Consider the following 15,106-nt stretch of genomic DNA (forward strand, 5'->3'; position numbering starts at 1 on the left):
AATAAAATAAAATTTACAGTTAAAATTGATTTATTATTAGTATCCTTATAATTATTTAGATACTTTAGGAATGTTATCTATTAAATAAATTAATTTAAATAATTAGATAGATGTAACTGATGGACCTAATATGACTATTTTATATATTAGATAAAAATGATATTTCTCTTTTGATAGAGAAGATATTGACTTATGTATAAATATACACGAGGTTAAGGATAATTAACGGTTGACTTTAGAGTATTTTAGATGACTTAGTCAACATAAATGTGAGATTAAATAGGCTAATATTAAAAAGTTGGTGATTTAAATTACTCAAATTCCAGTTCTTAACCAGTGGTGGTAGTCCAATGGCGCTTGAGGGAATAAACCCAATACGACGAACCCTGGTTCGAATCCCGCTGGACACACGGATATGAGCTATTGCTTTCGGCTCATTTGAATGCCCAGAAGGTCTATCCGTGGGTTGTATCTCCATTCGAGGGTTAGGTCTCTGTCTTTGACCGGTTTAACCCTTTCATTTACAAAAAAAAAAAAAAATCTAGTTCTGGCTTTTTTTTTTTTTGAAAGTTGAAAGGTTATTTTGGAGGGTTTCTCATTAAACTTCGTAGTTCGTTCTAGTTTTATGACCTAAATGAGCCGAGCCAATGTACAAAGCTTCGGGCCCAAATCTCACAAACTGAAATCTCCAGTGAAAGTGGCACACGTATACATTCAAGGCAATACCCAATTACAAGAATGCTAGAAACTTATGAGAGGCTCAGGTTTGAGTTTTAGTGGGCCGAACAGAACAGAACAGAACTGAACTAAACTAAACTCCGTACTAGTTAGTAGTTATGTTCCTTATCACACTCTCTCTCTACGTCTGTCCCTGTCTCTCTCGTCCTTCCTCTGTTTCTCCTGCAACAACAGATCTCTCTTTGTCCTCTCTCTCCCCCTCAGATCACTGTAAGTACAAACTACACTTCCTTCCTTCTTTCGATCTCTTCCTTTTGACTCCTTCTAGATTTGCTAGAAAAACCTTAATCTCTCTCTCTTTATCAAGCTTGATCTGACCCATTCCTTCATTTACTTCCCTTTCTCGATTAATTTATTACAAACATTAAAGACTTTAATTGTCTGCTTCAGTTTCTTGATTAGTGTCGTTCTTGTAAAAATGATCTCTTTTATTTATTCTAGGGTTTTGTGTGTGTGTGTGTGAGAGAGAGAGGTCATCTTCATCTAGAACAGATCGTTGACTTTTAATCATCATTTATGTTAATTAATTGAAAGAACATTTTTTTTTTTTTTTTGTTATTGTGTAGATGGCACAGCAGGAAGCTAGCACTTCCCCTGGTGCTGAGGTTGTAGGCCGTGCCTTCGTGGAGCAATACTACCACATTCTTCACCAATCTCCCGGTTTAGTTCACCGGTTCTATCAAGATTCCAGCTTGCTAACCCGTCCTGATCTTACCGGTTCTGTCACCACTGTCACTACTATGCAAGTGAGACTTTAACCTCTTACTTTATAAAGTCTTCAACTTTGATCTAACATTGGTTCAAACTATTTTGCAGGCGATCAATGATAACATCATGTCACTGAACTATGAAGACTACACGGCGGAGATAGACACTGCAGATGCTCAGGAGTCTTATGAGCGAGGGGTTATTGTGTTGGTAACCGGACGCTTAACCGGGAAGGATAATGTGAGGAAGAAGTTCAGCCAAACATTCTTCTTGGCTCCACAAGACAAGGGCTACTTTGTCTTAAACGATGTGTTTCGTTTCCTCGAGGAGAAAGAGGTGGTGACTACACAAGCAAGGTCTGTGACCATCAAGGATGTTCAGGCTCCTGTTGAACCAGGTACGGTGAAAAGATCCAAGTCCTTGTTCTTTTTTTTTTGTTTCTTACTACAGAACACTCATCTGGTGTGTTGTCAGAAAGTGTTGTTGTTAGTCATGAGGCTGAGGTTGAGCCAGAGCCAGTTGCTACTATTGAGGAGGAAGATATTGAGAATGTGGCGGAGGTGTATGATGATCCTTGTGAGAAAGATGGAGTTGTTGTTGACGTTGAGCCTATAGAGCCTCCAGCTCAAATAATTCACAGTGAGATTCTATCAGTGTCTAATGGAGATCCTCCTACCTATGCTTCAATCGTGAGTCTTAAAACTGATTACTAACTGATTTATACAACTCAAATCGGTTTAAACGGTTCTAAATCGGTTAAAATAATTTAAATAGATCTAAAATTAGTCTTGATTCGTTAAATTAAGCAATAATGTTAATAGAAATTCACAAATTTGTCTATTTTTGTTTTGTTTTGTATATCTAATTTTGATAATGGTTTAAAATAATTTTATAATTAAACCCAAAAACTAAAATATATTATATAAATGTTAAATAAATAAATAAAAAATCAATAATTTGTCCTCCTATTGGTAGTGAATGTTAGTCTTTGTGTGATACAACAGCTCAAACTGATGAAAAGCAGTCCAGCACCACCAACACACGTTGCTCGGAACAAGCCAAGAGCAGCAGCTCCAGTCAGAACCAACCAGAAGCCAGCTCCTCCTCCTGCTGAGACTGCATTACCTCCCAATGCTTCTTCAGGTCTTGAGAATGATCACAACAGTAGCAATGTTGATGTGGAAGGTCAGTAGATTCTTTCCATCTCGCTGTTTGAATACGCGTGTGCAACCCCTTTGGTTACTTACTTCAGTTTCTTATTACAGATGATGGTCACTCGATTTATGTCCGGAACTTACCTTTTGACACCACACCAACACAACTTGAAGAGGTGTTCAAGAGCTTTGGTGATGTTAAGCACGAGGGGATTCAAGTCAGAAGCAATAAGGTTTGTTATATATAAATTAATCTATAATCTTCTCCAAGAGTAACTTAACTGGTTACCTTCCTTACACGTTTGTTTTTGACTCTCTCTCTCTCTCTCTCTCGCAGCAGCAAGGTTTCTGTTTTGGTTTTGTGGAGTTCGAAACATCTAGTGGAAAGCAAAGTGCGCTTGAGGCCTCACCGATTACAATTGGTGATCGTCAAGTTGTTTTGGAGGAGAAGAAAACAAACAGTCGAGGTATAAACAAACATGAGAGAGACAAGGATGGTTTTGTGAAGAGTTTTGTGTTAATGAAATATTGGTTTTTGATGTTTTGTAGGAGGTAACAATGGAGGTGGTAGAGGAAGGTACTTTGGAGGAAGAGGAAGCTTCAGGAACGAGAGTTTCAAAGGAGGACGTGGTGGTGGTGGTGGTGTAGGAGGAGGAGGAAGAGGATGGTATGGAAGAGGTGAGTTTTCAGGTAGACCAAACCCGCGGAATGGAGGAGAAGGTTACCAGAGAGTTCCTCAAAACGGAGGTGGTGGAAGAGGAGGCGGAGGACGTGGCGGGCCTCGCGGTGGTGGTGTTTCATCTTGAATTTGCAGCTAATGTGCACCAGCAGCATAAGAGAGTAGTTTTAATTTTTGTTTTTGCATTGTTTTTTTGGTGGGTTTAGTTTCTTGATATTCTTTTTTTTTTGTATTCTCATCCCTTTAAATCCTTTGGAGACTTTATAAAGATTCAATTTCATAAGAAATCCATTAAAGAGTTCTTCCCACTCTGTGGATGGTAACCCTATGACAAAACTTAGAAGATGAATGTGTGTTTTCAATATCATTGATCCCAACCATGATAAACATGGCTAACCTTCGAGTGAACTTATTAAATGCTCCCAGTCTCTTTGACTGTGAATATTTGGAAGAGAATGAGATCTTTAAAAATTGGATTACATCACAAAGAGACCAGGTGTTGCAATCTATGAAACAACATAACAGACTTAGCTACTAGAATCACAATCCTAACTCCAGTAACATACAGTAACATGAGGCCGTTCCCCAAGAGGAATAGTTCGTTGCATCCTGTCTGTACCTAGTCCTAACTACATTCATATCTATATTCAAACGCAATATAGATCACATGAAAGTCTGAAGCAGCTGAATAGTACTAAGGAATAAAGCTTTACTCAAATTAAAGGATGTTATCAGTAACAATACAAACTGCAGAAAAGCTTATTACAAGCAAAGTTCTGAGACTTTTTTTTAAGGCAAAACAGACTCCTAACATTGTGACACTTGAGAGCTACTGAGACGCTTAGTTCTTCTTGGAGATGTCTTGGAGCAACAATCTTGCTTCAGCAGCAAAATCAACAGGAGCCACTCCTTTCACAGTCACCCTCTGCCTCTTCTCACCATTGTACTCATTCTGAGTGACACTAATCCTGAAGACATGAGACGACCACGTTGCTTCTTTCAGCTTTGTCTGAAACTCATTTACTTCACCTCCCTGGTAAAAAAGTTTTAAAACATTAAACATCACACAAGAATCTAGTTTTCTATAGGGTTCGTCTCTCCTTACCTCAGATCTTAGTTTGTTGAGTTCATCAGCTGAACATCCAATAATGTTCTCAGCCTCGTCGTTGAATGAGGAAAACCAAGCTTCTCCTGTTGAGTCAGAGACTTTCACCACCATTATGTACCTGAACAACAACAACACCCAAAGTAGACGCAAGTAAGTTGTCTGAAGAGGAAGAAGATAAATGAGGTGCTTCCCAAGTTCTGAGCTTCTAACCTTAAGCTGCATTCTTCATCTTTCTTCTGGCAACCTTCACACCAGTAACCAGAGTCCATTGCTTCAGTCACTTTCTTGTTACAAGTCTTACACGCTTGGTACCACATTGTCTGGTCTGGTTTGATGAAGCTTATGTAACCCCTTGTGCTGAAAAACACAGGCTGCAACAGAAACCCAGTTTCATAATTAGTTTAAATAATTTTGCTACATGAATGGAATTAAATGTTTTAGTACCTTTTCCTCTCCTAGAGATGGGTTGCTTGTGATGTGAGAGAGAAGGACTCGGTCTGTATACATAGACCAAGATCCATTCTTAGCAAGTGGGCTAATCCCTGAGCCAATGGAAGACATGGATGCCTCCTTGCCTTCAGAATCAAACCAAGATTTCAGCTTTTTCGCCTCTGGTGATTCAGGATTTATCACCACATTGCTTCTCCTGATGGTGGACAACGAAACACCTGGAGAGAGATTGGATTACATCAGCCAACAGATTTGGAGAGAAGTGTGTTCATGACAAAAATTGTTCAAGATTACCTTGAAAGTCTCCAACTTTGAGAGACTTGATTGCAATCACAGGGGACTTATCAGCCATATCCAGAAGCTCTTGACCTACGCCGGTTGCCAGGTCGTTCCACAGAGACACCACAACGGTCTTCTTTGACTCATCAGCCAAAGTTATATCCCTCTTGGGTATCATCTCATTGTCAGTTCTCCTTCTAATACTCATGGTAGGCGAAACACTTTGAACAACTCCGATAAGATCTGTAAACAACACCAATATTGAAAGTTGTTATCATCCTAAACAAATGTATAAGTAACCAGCAAGATGAAAGTAACGGCTCTTACCAATAAGCTCCTTCTGATTCACGTACATACCCAACTCTTCAATGGGTACAAAGTTGAATTTCGTCTCAGGGACAAACGTTTCCTCGTTACTAGCTTCCTCCACCTCCGAGTTTTCATTCAGTGTCATCTCGTAATCATTCTGAACAGTCTTGAACTGCTTGTTAGCAAGTTTAAGCGATCCCCTAGAGATATAATAGACCTTTCCGAGCTGGAACCTGTCATAGAACTTCCGGGCAGCATCATTGAACATCGTAGCTTGAATTTGTGTTCCCTGAACCACAACACAATAAACAATTATGAGTAACCATACCGCATAAAGAGTCTATAAGAAACAAGGAGAGCTTTCTTACTTCTTCATCTGTTAGTTCGACATTGAAGACACATCCTTCTCCTCTAGCGTTCTTGTAGTTTCTCATGGTTCCCTTGTTAGTGACTCGGACTTTGATGGTCCAGCTTCCTTGATAGGGATTCAAGGACACAAGTGGATGCACTCTTCTGGTCATAGCCATTCTTGCAGCTGGTGCAGCACTGCAAAAAGAAAAAAACCAAATCGATTAAGCACATAATTGTTTTAACAGAGAACTTATATAACACTGAAGAAGAGTATTTGCTTACTTTCCCCTCTGTTCAGTGATTATCTGAGAAGCTGATTTTGAAACAAACTCCTGTTTCGGTTTCAACGTGATTCCAGTCTCTTTAACATCATTCACGGGAGTGTGATCTAGCTTCTGCCTCTTTGCCTCACCACCTTCCTCCTCGTCCTTCTTACCTTCCAAGTCAATCTCAGAATCAAGCACAGACGCAACAGTCTCACATTTCGTCACAAGAAAATACCTGCAGAGACGACAAAGACAAAACATACGTTTAGATTGGGAAGTGCCTATACCATGTAAACAAGTGGTAAAGATTCCTACTTTGTTGATTTGCTGGAGATATCGTTAACAGTGAAATCAACGAGACGGATCAGACCCAGATTCTGAATCTTCCCAGAAACGATCTCAGGTGTTAACGAAGCTGTAAACATAGCTTTCACTCTCGTCTTCCCATCGTTTGCACTAAATCTGTAAACCAGAATCAGAACATGTAAGCAATCAAATCAGATAAAACCCAAAAACACACAAACCCTCAAAACCCTAATTCGAAAATCGAGATTCAAAAGACGAAACTTTGATAAAAAAAACCCAGATCTGTATCATGGAATCAGATCTATAATCCGATATATTGATGAACCCAGACAACGTATCAAGCGAGGAAGAACGCTAATCTAGAGTTTGGAGCACGAAGCTTACGTATAACGATTGCCGATAGGCTTGAGATCGACGACTTGAACGACGATCTCAGATCGATCGGAAGAGGAATCAAAGGATGGGTTTGACAATACGGCGGAGATAGCATCTGGGGTCACCGAGTTCTGCATTTTCTTAACGTTTCGATTTCGATTTGAGCTTGAATCGAAAAATGGAGAAAACCTAAAGGTGTGTGCTTTGTGTGTTAGTGTGGTGGCGATGGATTAGTTTAGGGGAAGAGGAAAGGGTTTTTGTAAAGGGTGAGAGTTTGCGCGGGAGCTATTAAATTTTAATTAATTACACCCCGCGCGAGTTCTTAACTTTTTTATTTTTTTCCTAAAATGTTATTTTCACAGCTTTTGGCGCCTCGTCGATAGCTCTAACCTGCTCAGTCAGACAGAAGGTTTAAGGCCGATTTAAATATAAAGAGGATTGACTCGGAGTAGGCCTAACTCGGAGAATGACGTAGTCGACTCTGTAGTGGGCTCTCTTTTTTTTGCCTTTCTTAATATTGGCCCAATGAAAAAGCTTACGTGTGTGATATTTATTTGTTTAGCTTTTAAGTAACTGAATTTCAACGGTCACGATTTACTTAGATTATTTGCATCTTCACTACATAAACTCTTCATCGAAGGGACACAACACAGGTAGGGTTTTGGCAGAAGCAAAGAATCAGAGAGGACTGAGAGGTACTTGCTCTTTGATTCTTTTAGCTGTCTTAAAGGTATTATTATTGTCTCGGATTTGAGTGATCTTGGTCAAATATAAAAGCTTTGATTGTTGTTCTTGAGGAGAGTGAATAGAAATCAAATGATATGATCATTGTAGTTTACATTAATGATATGACTAACCAGGGTTAAGTTTTGTTTACAGGTTAGGTGTTTAAAGGCGATGGCTTTTTTGAGTAAATTCGGAAACGTATTGAAGCAGACGACGAGCAAGCAGCTCAGTGCTAATGGTTCTTTATCAAGCCCTTCGCTTTTTCAGGCGATAAGGTGTATGTCATCTTCTAAGCTCTTTATTGGAGGTGGGTCTAGCTCTAGAATGTCTGTAATTGTCTAGTTGTTATGCTATGTTCTTGCTAACTTTATGAATGCTAAGGTATGGAGTATGGCATGAATGAGGATAGCTTAAGAGAAGCTTTCAGCAAATACGGTGAAGTTGTTGAAAGTAAATAACTGATCTATTTAGTATATTTCTTATCTATGGTTTGTTAAGTTTGCCTTTTGCTAACTTCAGCATTTGTGTTTTTTTTTGTTACACAGCGAGGGTTATTTTGGATCGTGAAACTGGTAGGTCGAGGGGGTTTGGGTTTGTTACATTCACCTCTACTGAGGCGGCCTCTAGTGCTATCCAAGCTTTGGACGGGCAGGTAGATTCTCTTGCTGATGTTTGAATATTTTGAAAGAGTAGTAATAATAATGTCTTTGAGGTTTGAGGTGTCTTGTTTTGTTCACTTTCATTGATTGTAGTATTTACTATCTTCTTCTCTGATAAAGATTGTTCATTTTCCCTTTTTCTAATGCCTTAATTCTTTCTCAGGATCTTCATGGCCGTATTGTTAAAGTGAATTATGCACATGATAGAACAAGTGGCGGTGGTGGTTATGGAGGCGGTGGCTATGGAGGTGGTGGTTCTGGCGGATATGGAGGCGGTGGTGCTGGTGGCTATGGAGGAGGTGGATATGGTACAAGCGGCGGGTATGGATCTAGTGGTTATGGTGAGAGTTCAACGGCAAGTGCAGGTGCTGTTGGTGGCTACAATGGAAGTGGTGGTTATGGTGAGGGCTCAACTGCAAATGCAGGTGCTGTTGGTGGCTATGGTAGTGGCAATACTTACGGTAGCAGCAATGGTGGATTCGCTGGGGAGAACCAGGTTGGTGGCGATAACTCTCAGTTCAGTGGTGAGAATACTCAGTTTGGTGTTGGTGGTGGCCAATGTGGCGGCGAGGCTCAGTTTGGAGGCATGGAGAATGGAGCGGTTGGAGATTTCGAAGATGACACTGATGTTGCCAAAAGAGCTTAAAGCAAGTAGCAAAAAATGGTGTCAAGAGTCTTTAAAATTTTATCCATTAGCTTTCCATGAATGAAACACTTTATCTAGAAACAATCTGCTTTTGCATAAATAATTTGTAGCTTAAGATTTGATTCAGCTTTGTTTGTGGTCTGATATGAGAAAGGTTCATCTGATTTTGCATATCTACTACATTTAACATGTATCAGACAGACTCTAATGTTGCCTCATTTTATAGATTGTGTTCAGTTGCTTCCACGAGAGATAGCATCTTCTGAGTATTCAACACAACAGGAGACCCTTGTTTTGTTTTCTCAACAACCTGCTTTATCAGTTGCTTCTCCATCTCTCTAGAAAGTGTGATATGACTATTCCATCTTTTAAAGGAAAAAAAAACTGGAAAAAAATTAAACACAACCAATATACATACAGAGTTTGTATATAACACCACAATAAAGAGAAGACACAAATAACTCAGGAACCTGAAGCTTCAAATAATCTTAGAGAGGTTTAGAAGCAGCATTGTCTATGTAAGCCCAAGCTTCTTCTTCAGAGAGTCTTCCTCCTTCTACAAGTCCCATTACCAAAGTGTTGGCATAGGCTTTTGCAGGAGGTCTTAATGGGACCTCACCGGATGTGAACTTCTCAAGAACAGAAAGTGTGCAACTGCAAACAAGAAGTTATTGTGAAACCGCACAAGACAGTGAAGGTGGAAGAGAGCAAACTTACGTCATTGTAAGTATAGGTATGTCGGATTCTTTTCCAGCGCAGACAACGTTACCATACCAACCAGCCTATAAAAAATGTCAGTACACAAGCGTGACTATTACATGTTTCTCTAAAGACTATCAATCAATCAACATTTTGTTTTCTTACTTTAGCAAGTGGAATGGATCCATTGTTCTGTACTAACTGCAGAGCAGATAGATCAAAGAGCGGAGAATCAGAATCTACTTTCATGCCATTTTCCTGAAACAGTACATCGTTGAACTGCTCAAGACTGTCCTTCAAGAAAACAGAAAGATCACTAAACAATTCTAAAGTGGAACAGAAACTGGAGATTTAAAGAGTGGTGGTAAAACACTTAACGTGATTCTGTAGAAACACATGTGAGTTTGATCACTGAGATTAGTGAGAGGGTTGAGGAAAGCAAATCCTCCTTCACCCCCCAAGTAACTGTAGATTCACGGCCAAAGAATAGCCTGTTTGGAAACGTTCCCCACGTTGTTTCCTTTGGTGGAGTTTTATCCATTGCACCAACACATGCCTTCTTCATTCCAGCCGCCTGAAAATAAACATAAACGGCTCTAGAAGTTTTGCAGAGGACTAGCTAATAAGATGATTATTAGGGGCTTAGAGGTTAATGAATTATTGTTTTGGTTTTTATATATTTTTTTTTACACTTATATAAAAATATATCTTAGTTTTTACTTTAATTATAAAATTATTCTGATAAATTATCAAAACTAGATATACAAAACAAAATAAATTAGACAAATTTGTAGATTTCTACTAACATTATTTTTTTAATTTAACAGATTTAAATTAACTTTTGATCGATTTAAACCTATTTAAAAACCAATTTAAGTCGTATAAATCAATACTATTAAAACAAGAACATGACCTATTGATACAGGTGTGATCCAACTATTTTAATACAATTATTAAAACATCTTATTAATTATTTAAGATAAATATTAATATACAAAGAAAAACATATATATGACTAAAACACAAACATAAAAATTAAATTTCAACAAAAATGTAAAACAAAAAAATATATCCGCCCTTAAAAGGGTGGGTCAAAATCTAGTTCACTTTTAAAAAAAAGATCGTTTTGGTGAAGACCGATTTTTAGAACCATGGTTGAGACCAAAGGTAAGACTTGACCCTATAAAACAAACAAGGTTGCTTACTTGTCCCCCTTGAATATAGAAAAGGAAACTCGGTTTCCACATGTTGGATCCAAAGATGCATACCAAACGTCAACCTTTGAGAGATCACTTCTCCAAGATGCAGTTTCAGTGTCTCCTGCCGTGGCCATCTTAAAAGAGACGTGTCAATCTTATCTTCCAACGATGGTCAAAGGAGAACTCGCAACTCTTAAGTAGGATTCAGAGTATTTTATTCTATCTTAGAAACTAAGTGTCAACAAATCACAGCCTGACAAGTCACAGTTTACTTAGAACCAATGATTGATGATAAATCAGTACCAATGTCAGTATGCTGAATAAGCTGTGTATGATCTCATTAATTTTAGCTTTAGTCCACATATATTTTAGTTCCACATAGTCCTATAATGTTTACATAAATTCTTTTTTTCATTTTTAATGTCCTTTCTTATGCCAAATTGTAACAATAATAAATGTTCACAATCCTTCTTAAACCCTGTGGTTTTAATAGTAAACGAATAACTCAGAAACGTGAAGCTCCATTGATATAGAGAGGCTTAGAAGCAGCATCGTCTATGTAAGCTTCAGCTTCTTCTTCAGAGAATATTCCTCCTTCAACAAGTCCCCTTATCAAAGTGTTGGCATAGGCTTTTGCAGGAGGACTTAATGGCACTTCACCAGAAGCGAACTTCTCAATAACAGAAAGTGTGCAACTGCAGACAAAAAGTTGTCAGGAACCAATGAAGTTGGAAGAGAGCATTTTGCTTAAAGGAAAACTTACGTCATTGTAAGTATAGGTACGTCGCCTTCTCTTCCCAAACAGACAACGTTTCCATACCAAGGAGCCTGTAAAAAAAATGTCAATACATGAATGTAAACGTGACTATTAATCAACATTTGGTGTTTGACTAACCAAATCAGCTTCAAGTGGAGTGGATCCATTCTTCTCTACTAACTGCAGAGCAGTAAGGCCAAAGATTGGAGAAGCAAAATCAACGTTCAAGCCATTTTCCTGAAACAGAACATCGTTGAACTGCTCAAGACTGTTTCAAGAAAAGTTCAACCATTAATAAGCAGAAAGATCACTAAAATGACTCTAATAAAACAAGAAACTGAGATTTATGAGTGGTAAAACACTTAACGTGATTCTATACAGACACATGTGAGTTTGATCATTGGGATTAGTAAGGGGATTGGTGAAAGCAACACCTCCTTTACCCCAAACATTTGTAGATTCGCGGCCAAAGAATAACCTGTTTGGATATGTTCCCCACGTTATTCCCTTTGGCGGACTTTTATCCATTGAACCAACACACGGCTTTGTCATTCCCTCCACCTGAAAAATAAACGTAGATGTGACAGTTAAGACCGAAGCTCAGACTAGGACTCAGGGCGGTAGACGATTTAGTAAGGATTTCAATAAAAAGAATTTTTTAAAAATTTGGAGGCTATCTATATAATTTTCCCAAAACAGTATGAGTGTTACTTACTTGTCCCCCTTGAATATAGCAAAGGAACCTTGGTTTCCACATGTTGGATCCGAAAGAGGCATACCAGACGTCAACTTTTGAGAGATCACTTCTCCAAGATGTAGAAACCTTAGTATCTACTTTGTGTGTTTCAATGTTGAGTTTTGACAGTTGATCCAGGAGTTCATGAGCGTTGTCTTTAGCTTCAGAGTTGGAGTTTGAGGTAAGGACGATCTAGAATTAACAAACAAAAGAAACTTTGTGATGTGAGATTCAGAGATTGGCTAAGTAAAAGAAGATCAAGCAGAGAAAGAAGCATAACTGGAGTAGGAGTTTTCTGATTAATCAGCTTTGATGATAGTTCATCTGCAAGTGAAGGCCAATAAGCACATAGCCTCTTGCGTACCTAAACACACAAGAAACAGATGAACTCTATCAACTAGTAACATAGGCACTATAGAATGTTTATGCAAGATTGTTTCAGGTTGTGAAATGAGAAAGTTAGAAGATAGGATGTAACTGAGCCATACAGCTTGTATAACACGCCATGTGGACATGAATGGTATTTCTTCAGAAGAACCTTGAATTGGGTTGTCTTCAAGCAAAACTTGGACACATGCAAGTGAAGATTTAGCAATTGAGTCAAGATTGTATCCTCCCTCTAACGCCATCACAATCTTTCCTTGTGCAAACTCCATCAGCTTTAAAAACATTGGTGAAACAAAACTAAATGAGGTCAATCCAAGTTTATAATACTTATCTCAAAATAAGCAGTTCACTGCAAGCACAAACCTTCTTCAACATAACTGAATATCCATATGGTGTAACACGACAACCACCAAGTGGATCACCAATAGCTGTTAAGAGAAAGTTGACAAGGTTACACATCTCTTAACATGACATAACCTTTAGAATAAAATTGCTTAAACTAGACATGGGCGTTCGGTTTCTGGTTAGGTTTCGGTTTGGAACCTTTAGATTATTTACAAAATTCGGTTCGGTTTCGGTTCAGCTCGAATAGTAAAGTTGGAAACGAGATAATATCTGAAAAACTTTCGGCTCCAATACGTTTCCGGTTTGGCTCTGGTTTTCGGGTAATTTCTGATACCCGTTTGGTTCTCAGTTCGGTTTTTGGTTTTAGCTTCCAGAGGTATAAGATCCATCTGGATATTTATGAAACTCGGTTCGGTTTTGGTTGTTTCGGTTCTAGATAAGTGTGTCGAGGCCTAGCTTAAACCATATATACCTGCATCAAAGCCAGCTGATAACAAGATAATATCAGGATTAAACTCCTTAGCCACAGGAATCAAGATATGGTCCCAAGCAGCAAGATAATCTGCATCTCCACATCTTCCTTGCTCCCATGGGACGTTTATGTTGAATCCTTCCCCTGGACCTTCACCAACCATGTTATATGATCCAGCATCACCTCCTGGATAGAAGCCTCCATCCTCACGCCTAGCCACAAATGCACATTTTCAGTCACTTAAGTAATAACAAGCAGCATGAAGACAGAGGTCACATGTGTATATATACCTATGAACAGAGAAAACTAGCACACGAGGATCTTCCCAGAACATCTTCTGCGTGCCGTTTCCGTGATGGACATCCCAATCAACAATCAGAATCTTCTTGACACCTAGATCAGGCTGCATTCAAGAAAACCAAAAGAGTTTGGGAACAGAATACGCCAAAGGAATATGAATAAATAATACTAAAGAGGTCCTTACTCTTTCATCTAGTAGATAACTAGCAGCGACTGCAACATTGTTGAAAAAACAGAACCCCATGGCTTCATCTGCCTCAGCATGGTGACCTGGAGGCCTGACAATAGCAAAGCCAGAGTCTAACTCTCCTTTGGCAACTTTCTCCGCCACCTGTTGAATTGCAAGATCATCCAAAAAGCTCTCAACAAGTGATTTATATGCATCAAGTATTATTTACCTCTACAACAGAACCAGCTGCAAGATATGCAGCTTCAGATGTACTTCTATTCAGATATATCGAATTCACCAGTGAAGCAATCCTGTCACTCTGATAATCTTTCTTGTTTGTGCTGCTCTTAACTAGATTAACATGGTCCTTTGTGTGAACCAGTTGGAGATGCGCATCTTCTGCTTTGGTACCACCAAGAACCACACATCTGTAGAATCAAAGAACAAATCTTGGTGGATAAGATACACTTCCCATAAGACTATGTAGTCTACCTTCCTAAAGCTAATGGCTACCTGATGGTCTTAGTTACGAGTGAGATCAAACAGAGATGGAAGGAAACAAAGAAAAGCCAGAGAAAGTTAGAAGATTTCTTCACAAACACACAAGAGGAACATAACTCAAAACCCAGAACCATCAATAAACAAAAGGTAGACACTTTATGAAGAGTTTGAGTAAAAGAAATGTCTTTCATGAAACAAACAGTTCACAAAACATCAAGAAAACAACCAAACTTGACTAAGTTTCAGCAGCAAGTTTCTCCATTTTTATAGAGAAACAAACGGGTGAAGAGGAAAGTATCAACCTTTGAGTGACTCCGGCGAGCTGAAGGTTCTCCCAGATGACTCTGATACGATCGGGACGCTCAGGGTGAGCCTCGCCGTGAGGTGTGTCGTGTTTGCACATCGTCTCGTCGTAAACAAGACCCACCTTTCGATGTACTTTCCCATTTGATTCACCGTTAACTGAAGTTTTTCCGGCCATGTTCATCTGAGAGAAAGAGACGTGAAAGTCTTATCTTCAGACGATCAAGGAGAGGACGTGAAAAGGGGTGGCGGAGAACTACAAACTCGGAAGATTCAAAGTATATATGTAACATTATAATCTTTTATTTACGTTTTTTTTGTTTTTTTAATTCTGCCCACTTGTGATTTTATTTAAGCCTTTGATTGTGCAAGTAGTTTTGGTTTTTAGATTTTAGTTTATGGTTCTAGATTCTGGTTTTTAGATAATATTTTTTGATATTTATGTAGTTTTTTTTTTTTTTTTAAATTAATTGGATATTTATTT

General features: G+C 38.6%; 5 protein-coding genes across 7 annotated transcripts; 2 read left to right on the forward strand and 3 right to left on the reverse strand.

The window, feature by feature from the left end:
• The first annotated feature begins 834 nt into the window (after window positions 1-834).
• Window positions 835-3,602, forward strand: LOC106313536 (ras GTPase-activating protein-binding protein 2-like). Its single transcript, XM_013751369.1, has 8 exons — window positions 835-948; window positions 1,305-1,484; window positions 1,555-1,843; window positions 1,921-2,135; window positions 2,451-2,631; window positions 2,712-2,833; window positions 2,938-3,067; window positions 3,150-3,602. Exons 2-8 carry the CDS (start codon window positions 1,305-1,307, stop codon window positions 3,404-3,406), a joined length of 1,374 nt encoding a protein of 457 aa, XP_013606823.1. The 5' UTR covers window positions 835-948; the 3' UTR covers window positions 3,407-3,602.
• A 368-nt stretch (window positions 3,603-3,970) lies between these two features.
• LOC106313709 (replication protein A 70 kDa DNA-binding subunit D) lies at window positions 3,971-6,969 on the reverse strand. Its single transcript, XM_013751604.1, has 10 exons — window positions 6,733-6,969; window positions 6,358-6,504; window positions 6,059-6,277; window positions 5,794-5,971; window positions 5,444-5,714; window positions 5,132-5,359; window positions 4,832-5,055; window positions 4,598-4,758; window positions 4,385-4,505; window positions 3,971-4,312 (listed from the first exon to the last, which is right to left on the reverse strand). Exons 1-10 carry the CDS (start codon window positions 6,858-6,860, stop codon window positions 4,121-4,123), a joined length of 1,869 nt encoding a protein of 622 aa, XP_013607058.1. The 5' UTR covers window positions 6,861-6,969; the 3' UTR covers window positions 3,971-4,120.
• Window positions 6,970-7,329: 360 nt separating this feature from the next.
• LOC106318270 (glycine-rich RNA-binding protein 3, mitochondrial-like) lies at window positions 7,330-8,918 on the forward strand. Of its 2 annotated transcripts, none has more exons than XM_013756171.1 (5): window positions 7,330-7,418; window positions 7,603-7,756; window positions 7,831-7,899; window positions 7,995-8,101; window positions 8,272-8,918. In XM_013756171.1, exons 2-5 carry the CDS (start codon window positions 7,621-7,623, stop codon window positions 8,752-8,754), a joined length of 795 nt encoding a protein of 264 aa, XP_013611625.1. In that variant the 5' UTR covers window positions 7,330-7,418; window positions 7,603-7,620; the 3' UTR covers window positions 8,755-8,918. The 2 variants fall into 2 exon arrangements, with proteins under 2 accessions (XP_013611625.1, XP_013611626.1); XM_013756172.1 differs by having other exon boundaries at window positions 7,381-7,453.
• A 179-nt stretch (window positions 8,919-9,097) lies between these two features.
• On the reverse strand, window positions 9,098-10,866 carry LOC106318271 (histone deacetylase 5). Its single transcript, XM_013756173.1, is given in 7 exon segments — window positions 9,098-9,408; window positions 9,472-9,536; window positions 9,619-9,742; window positions 9,832-9,902; window positions 9,905-10,027; window positions 10,659-10,711; window positions 10,714-10,866. Coding segments are annotated over 7 exon segments (675 nt in total). The 5' UTR covers window positions 10,787-10,866; the 3' UTR covers window positions 9,098-9,242.
• A 100-nt stretch (window positions 10,867-10,966) lies between these two features.
• Window positions 10,967-14,894, reverse strand: LOC106318269 (histone deacetylase 5-like). Of its 2 annotated transcripts, none has more exons than XM_013756169.1 (13): window positions 14,622-14,894; window positions 14,048-14,246; window positions 13,834-13,980; window positions 13,640-13,752; window positions 13,350-13,561; window positions 12,896-12,960; window positions 12,634-12,804; window positions 12,426-12,509; window positions 12,125-12,337; window positions 11,777-11,970; window positions 11,548-11,677; window positions 11,416-11,480; window positions 10,967-11,347 (listed from the first exon to the last, which is right to left on the reverse strand). In XM_013756169.1, exons 1-13 carry the CDS (start codon window positions 14,804-14,806, stop codon window positions 11,158-11,160), a joined length of 1,968 nt encoding a protein of 655 aa, XP_013611623.1. In that variant the 5' UTR covers window positions 14,807-14,894; the 3' UTR covers window positions 10,967-11,157. The 2 variants fall into 2 exon arrangements, with proteins under 2 accessions (XP_013611623.1, XP_013611624.1); XM_013756170.1 differs by having other exon boundaries at window positions 10,985-11,347; window positions 11,888-11,970.
• Between the last annotated feature and the right edge of the window lie 212 nt (window positions 14,895-15,106).

The sequence above is a fragment of the Brassica oleracea genome, chromosome C9 (assembly GCF_000695525.1).
Source record: "Brassica oleracea var. oleracea cultivar TO1000 chromosome C9, BOL, whole genome shotgun sequence".
NCBI classification, from domain to species: Eukaryota; Viridiplantae; Streptophyta; class Magnoliopsida; order Brassicales; family Brassicaceae; genus Brassica; species Brassica oleracea.